At 36.0% G+C, this 7193-nt stretch overlaps 1 protein-coding gene across 1 annotated transcript; it reads left to right on the top strand.

Annotated features, from left to right (window-relative positions):
• Positions 1–372: 372 nt before the first annotated feature.
• On the top strand, positions 373–4051 carry LOC115971069 (MDIS1-interacting receptor like kinase 2-like). The gene is made up of 2 exons (XM_031090749.1): positions 373–3205; positions 3331–4051. The coding sequence occupies exons 1-2, from the start codon at positions 460–462 to the stop codon at positions 3666–3668; spliced, it is 3084 nt and encodes a 1027-aa protein (XP_030946609.1). The 5' UTR covers positions 373–459; the 3' UTR covers positions 3669–4051.
• Positions 4052–7193: the final 3142 nt, after the last annotated feature.

Genomic DNA, 7193 nt, shown 5'->3' with positions numbered 1-7193 from the left:
CAAATCAACAAACTCAAATTCTGCTATCCAAACGTGCAACAAAGGCAAGTTTGAAGGATGAACACCTAGAGTGAAAATTCTCTCTTGAACACTCTTGATCACTTCCAGATGGAGTTTTCCTCAGCTACGCCTGTTAGGTTCCTACGTTCCTACCTTAAAATGTCAATTCTTTGAACAACGAGTCAAAACAATACAAGATGACAAAAGTCACCGCCTTACTAGAGTGATGGCCTAACAAGTGACGAAAACAAACCGACCACAATGTAATCTCAAAGCCATCCCATCAATCAATTACTTTAATTTATAAATATCAAGAAGATGGAAATGGACACTGAAGTTTCTCGAGCTAGAATCTTTATCCTTTTTTGAATATGAAAGGAAGAATGAGAAATACTATCTACCTCAAATGAAGCTCTCTATCATCATTATCCATTAAAGTAATTACACCAACAAAAAACTATGGGAATAGGATCATCATCAACCTTTGAGAAGGTATTCTCTCACATTTCCCTTGTTTTGATTGTTTTGTTTGTTTCATCATCAATTGTTGCTTCTGCATCTAAGTCCAATGAAGAAGCTGAAGCTCTTGTCACATGGAAAGCCAGCCTCCAAAATGAAGACCAGTCTCAGCTATCATCATGGACTTTGCTTCCTAATAACGCCACCAATTCTTCTACCAATCTTAATTCAAGCACTAGCCCATGTACTTGGTTTGGTATTTCTTGCAACCCTGTTGGAAGTGTCACCAAAATAAATCTTACTCATTCAAGCTTGAAGGGTTCACTGCATGAGTTTTCAGTTTCCTCGTTCATTAATCTTGAATATGTTGATCTTAGTAAGAACTCACTCTTTGGTACCATTCCACCACAGATTAGTAACCTCTCCAATCTCATCTATTTGAACCTGTCCATGAATCAGTTCTCTGGGAAAATCCCACCAGAAATTGGCCTACTAACAAACCTTAAGGTCTTGTGTTTGAGTATGAATAAGTTAGATGGCTCAATTCCTCAAGAAATAGGTCAGCTAAGGTCACTTAATGTGCTTGATTTGCAAAGCAATTATCTAGATGGTCCCATTCCTCCTTCTTTGGGTAATTTAAGTAATCTTGGTTACTTATGTCTCGATCAAAATTCACTATCTGGTTCCATTCCTTTAGAATTTGGAAATCTCACTAACCTGGTTGAACTTTACATAAATAACAATAGTTTAGCTGGTTCCCTCCCTACGGAAATAGGGAATTTGAAATCATTGAAGTGTCTGAGCCTTCAAAAAAACAATCTTGTTGGTTCTATCCCAACGTCATTATGTGAACTAGGAAATCTTACCTATATTGATCTCTCCCAGAATAGCCTTTCGGGTGCCATTCCACAAGAGATTGGACACCTGAAGTCTCTTGTCGTTCTTCAATTGAGTGTAAATAAACTCAATGGTTCTTTTCCAAGTTCAGTTGGAAATTTGAGCCAATTAGAAATTTTTTATGTTGGTCACAACCTAATCTCTGGTTCCATTCCTCAAGAGGTGGAAAATCTCGTGAAGTTGACTGTGTTTCGAGTGGCCCGAAACAAATTGACAGGTTATTTGCCTCAAAATATTTGCCAAAATGGATTGCTTCAAAACTTTACTGCAAACAATAATAGTCTAACAGGTCCAATTCCCAAAAGCTTGAGAAACTGCACAACTTTAAATAGAGTTCGTCTAGATGGAAATCAACTGACTGGAAATATATCTGAAGTTTTTGGCATCTATCCAAACTTGTATTACATAAACATTGCCGACAATAAACTTTATGGTGAACTTTCACCTAACTGGGGAAGGAGCTCAATACTAACAGATCTAGAACTTGGGGGAAATAATATTAGTGGTACCATACCACCTGAGATAGGAAACATAACTAAACTAAGTGTTCTTGATCTTTCTTCAAATCATTTAGTTGGGGAGATTCCTAAGGAATTGGGTAGGTTGATTTCTTTGGTGGAGCTTATATTGAGCAACAATCAACTTTCAGGTGGTATACCTTCAGAGGTTGGATCCTTGACTAACCTTGATTATGTTGACTTGTCCAATAACAAATTGAGCAAGTCCATTCCAGGAAGTGTAGGTAGCTTCTCAGGCCTATTTTATATGAATTTGAGCTACAATAAGTTCAGCCAAGGAGTTCCAATTCAGATGGGAAAGTTAGTTCAGTTGTCCGTGCTAGATTTGAGTCATAACCATCTCACAGGAGAGATACCAACGGAGTTTATGAACTTGCAAAGCTTGCAAACCATGGATATATCCCATAACAATTTCTCTGGTACTCTAACAGCTTTTGAGAAACTGTACGGCTTGTTGGATTTCAACATAGCATACAATCAATTCCAGGGTCAGACTCCCAACATCAAAGCATTTCAAGATGCTCCAATTGAAGCATTGGAGGGGAACAAGGGATTGTGTGGAGAGGTGAAAGGACTACAACCTTGTCAACTGGTCACCACAGACAAAAAACATAGAATTCATGATCTCATGTTCACGATCATATTTCCCCTTTTGGGAGTATTTGTACTACTAGTTGCATTTATGGGACTGACAAGTTTTATAAGAAAAGGGAGAAAGACACGAAATATACAAAATGAAATCTTGTATCCCATATCAACCTTTGATGGGAAAGAAATGTATGAAGAAATTCTAGCAGCCACTGAGAATTTTGATGCCAAGTATTGCATTGGGAGTGGTGGATATGGAAGCGTTTATAAAGCACAATTGCCTTCGGGTGATATTATAGCTGTAAAGAAAATCCACGCTTCATCATGTGATGGTGATTTGACAGATCAAAAGGAGTTTCATAATGAGATAGTGGCATTAACAGAAATACGGCACCGAAACATTGTGAAACTATATGGTTTTTATTCAAGCACACAACACTCGTTGTTGATGTATGAGTACCTTGAGAAGGGCAGCTTGGCCGCAATCCTAAGCAAAGAAGAAGAAGCTAAAGAATTGGATTGGAGTAGAAGGGTGAATATTGTTAAAGGGGTTTCACATGCCTTGGCATATATGCACCATGATTGCTCACCGCCAATTGTTCATAGAGACATATCAAGCAAGAATATTTTGCTGGATTCTGATTATGAAGCTCATGTCTCTGATTTTGGCACTGCTAAACTTCTGAAGCAAGACTCATCAAATTGGACAAGCTTTGCAGGCACATATGGATATGTAGCACCAGGTAAAAATTATTTTACACTTTTGTCAATTTTACATTAGGCAAAAAAAGCATCAATATATGATGACAACTCTTTTTGATATGATTTTAATTTTTCCTTAACTCTTACCTCTCCCAAATTTTGGCAGAGCTTACTTACACAATGCAGGTGACTGAGAAATGTGATGTCTATAGTTTTGGAGTTTTAGCACTTGAAGTGATCAAAGGAAATCATCCTGGTGATTTCATCTATTCTACATTGTCCCCATCAACTAACATATTGCTGAAGGATGTATTGGACCAACGCCTTCAACCTCCCACAGGTCAAGTTCGAGATGAACTGATAAAGATTGTAACTATTGCAACTGCTTGCTTACATGCTAATCCACAATCTAGGCCAACCATGCTCAGGATTTCTAGGCTGTTATCATCCACAATTGTGCAGATTCCTACAACAGTCACATCTGGAGAACTAGTCAGGGTCTAAATCATAATGCTACTATGTCTGCTACAAACAAATGTACTTGCTGACATCATCAAATACCCAAGATATTTCATAATGATTCTCCATGTATAGACACAATCCTCTCCATTTGCTTTTGATGTGGAGAGTGACCCAAAAAGAAAAAAGAAACATACACAATCCAAAATTGATGTGATTGATGTTACTTGAAAGTTGAAACCTGAGGTTATATGGCATTTCATGAAACTGGTATAATGTGCAAATTTGTAAGGCGTACTCAACAATGAACCCACATTTCTCCACAAAAATCAATGTACAATTAGCAATACACAAACACTGACTTGCTTAGGTGATAATTTAATTTTGTGTTGATTACACATTTTTTCTTCAACATTTTATCTTTTGTTTTAAATTAGTCCATAACCTTTCAAATATTTGTCTTAAGGTGATTGTAATTTGTAGCTAGAACTGTAAATGAACCAAACCATTCATATATATAGTTTGGGCTTGGCTCCATAAAATGTCTGTTTATGTTTATTTGTTTATAAATAAATCAAGCTTGATCCTTAGTTTTAGGCTTGTTTAATAAATGAGTCAAGGCCAAGCAAAAATAAATTTCTTCATGAACAGGATTGTAAACAATAGGGTTTGATAGACAAAAAACCAAGCCTAGGCTAATTTATGGGCTTAGTAATAAGCTTGATATGAACTTTGAACAATATAAACCCATATTTTACTAAACCCATATTTTACTAAGCCTATTAATAATTGGGAGTTAAGAACACTTATCCAAACCAAATGGACTTAACAATATGGTTAATATGAGCTTAATAATATTGGAGCTCAAGCTCGAGCTCTGCTTGACTAAAGAATCAAGTCAATTTCAAGTTTTTGGAATTTCTGATGAGCTTATGCTCAAACATTGTTTGTAGGCATGGTTTGAACTAGAGTTGTGCTTGACTGTTTTACTTTTGATGTCAAGCCAATCTCGAACATTCAATACTTGATAACTCCCAGCTTGTTTACAACCTTATTTCTTGCAGGAGGCATTACATCGATTAAAGAGTATAATTTAGTATTTATTTGAGTATATGTGATTCATATTGATTTGTTTACAATCTATCTGTGGCTAGAGACATTGAATCGATTAAAGGGTATTCTTTTGTATTTATGTGAGCATGTGTGATTCATAATCTTTCAAATTAATATTGACGATCTAGATATTTTTGTAGGATTATAGAGTTTTTGTTTTAATTAAATAAAATTGAATGATGGAAAAGTTAGTAAAAACAATTAAACAGGATTGTAGGTATAAATATTATGAGTGATACCTCCCTTAAGATATTGGGGTTTTGTGGCCCATATTGGTCGGGTAAAGACTTCTGCTCTTTTTATGATTGGATAATCAAATCTTCTTTTGCTTTCTTTGTTTCCAGAATGATACTTCGATGATTTGATGTGGCTACATATTCAACATGTAATTTGTACGAGCCCAAAAAAGGCTGACCCCAAAAAGGGCTAAGCCCACTTAGAATAGTGGAGTTAGGTTTAAAAGGTCCAATGCAATTAATTTGTTAGAATATGGGCTTCCGAGGTCAATTTTAATGCACTTTTATGGTCCAGTTGCTAGGTTAATGGAGAAAAATCTGAATGAATCATAAAAAAAGAACCAAATTTGGAAATAACACTACCTCGGATCTGGTTGATGAGCAAATGTTCATAAAAAGTTTCAAGTCTCTAATACAGGATGGTTGTACACAATTTTTATGTTCTCTTCTCAATCTTTTGTCTCCCCATTTAAAGGGGTTCTCTTTCCTTATATAGTCCATCAAATTGCATCTAAGCCCTCCACTTGTACAGCTAAAGGCCTCAGTTTAGATGTTTGTCCCATCAAGGCTATGCTGGAGGTGGTAGAATGTGTTGTGAGCTGTGAGATTACTATTCAGAGGTTATTCCTTTATTAATGCAGCCAACTGAGTTGGTACAATGCATTGAATGCGAAAGTGATGACTACTTTACCTGGATGTCTCTACCGTCTTCCTCGGTATCCTGTCCTTTGGTGCAAATGGCTCGCTCAATGCTTCCTGAGGTAGGCTTGCTCATTGGGCTCCTCAGGAAGTTGGCCTCCGAGTCCTTCCTTCTCGGATTCTCATCCATGAGTTGGGTTAGAATTTAAGTGTGGAATAGGGCCCTTCCATCCCTCGGGCCCTATTCCATACTCGGATCTTATCCCTCCCACATAATCCATTCCTTGAAAAAAAAAAAGGATCTTAATTAAATTCTAAAGGATGTTTCTTTGCTTCAAGTTATATATATATATATATATATATATATATATATAGTGTGCGTGTGTGTGTTTATATATTTGTTTAAATTGCAAGTATTTTCCTGTCTAAGATTCAAGTATTGCCATTTCTCATACCAGAATAAAGTGTATACTAAAATTAAAATGAAGCATTTTAGTGTGTTTGGTTAACTTATCTATATCTATATAATAACTAATATTCGAAACATTTGACTTTTTGTTGACCGTGTCTCAATGCACCACGTGGTTACATAAATCACTGACACGTCTACATTTTAGAAAATCCGAAACATGGTATCTTTTCATTTGACCACTTAAGCAAACCATTTTAGTGAAAACTTTACCACCGTTGGTATTGTCTGTAGTAAATTAAATACACAACATTTTCTCTTGGGTAGCAATTACAAAAGATCAAGGGTCCATTTGGTAAGAGATTTCTAGTAACGTTATTTAAGTTTTGTAAAAATACATGTAAGTGAAAAAGTGTGTGGAAATACATGTTGTGGTGTTTAAACAATAGTTTTCGTTATTCAAAACACCATTACCAAACAGGGCTCAAATAAATGCTTCTTTTCTCATCTCTATACTCTTCTCTCTCCTTCTCTTTGACTTTTATTTCCAGTGGGTAACTATTAAACAATTTCTCCAAATCCTCTAAAGCGAAACTTTCTGTATCTACTCACTATGTGTGTGTTTGGATACCGCTTATTTTGCTGAAAACTGAAAATTTATTACTGAAAATAATAAAAAAATAATTTTTAGGTTACTGTTCACTGCTGAAAGCACTGTAGCTTGCCTTAATTCACTTTTCATGTCCCATGAACAGTGCAAGAGGCACTAGTAAAAAAAAAAGAGGTGAAACGCCAGACGCCAGACGCCAACCGCTATCCAAATGGAGCTTATATCTCATTGAGAAGAAAATCACATAGGGAGAGAAAGAAAGAGAGAAATCTGTGGCCGCATCCCACCACCCTCATATTGTCGGAACCGAACCGCAATTGGTAAAGGTAATTAAAATAGACAAAACTTAGGTGTTAAAATAAGATTTAGATTTGGTTATTTAGGTTTGATTAATCTAATGTTGTCTACGATGAAGGTTGAGATTGCCCTAAGGTTTGATTAAGAGGTAGTTGAATGACATCAGGATATCAACGTCAAGCCTCTAAGGTATGTGTTTCCTTCTTTTTATCTCTAATTTACAATATAAAGGCTTTAAAAATAGAGTCGCTTTTGGAATCTCGACA

This window comes from Quercus lobata, chromosome 12 (assembly GCF_001633185.2).
Source record: "Quercus lobata isolate SW786 chromosome 12, ValleyOak3.0 Primary Assembly, whole genome shotgun sequence".
NCBI lineage: Eukaryota > Viridiplantae > Streptophyta > Magnoliopsida > Fagales > Fagaceae > Quercus > Quercus lobata.
The sequence above is the reverse complement of the archived record's forward strand: the minus strand, read 5'-3'. Positions and strand labels throughout refer to the sequence as shown.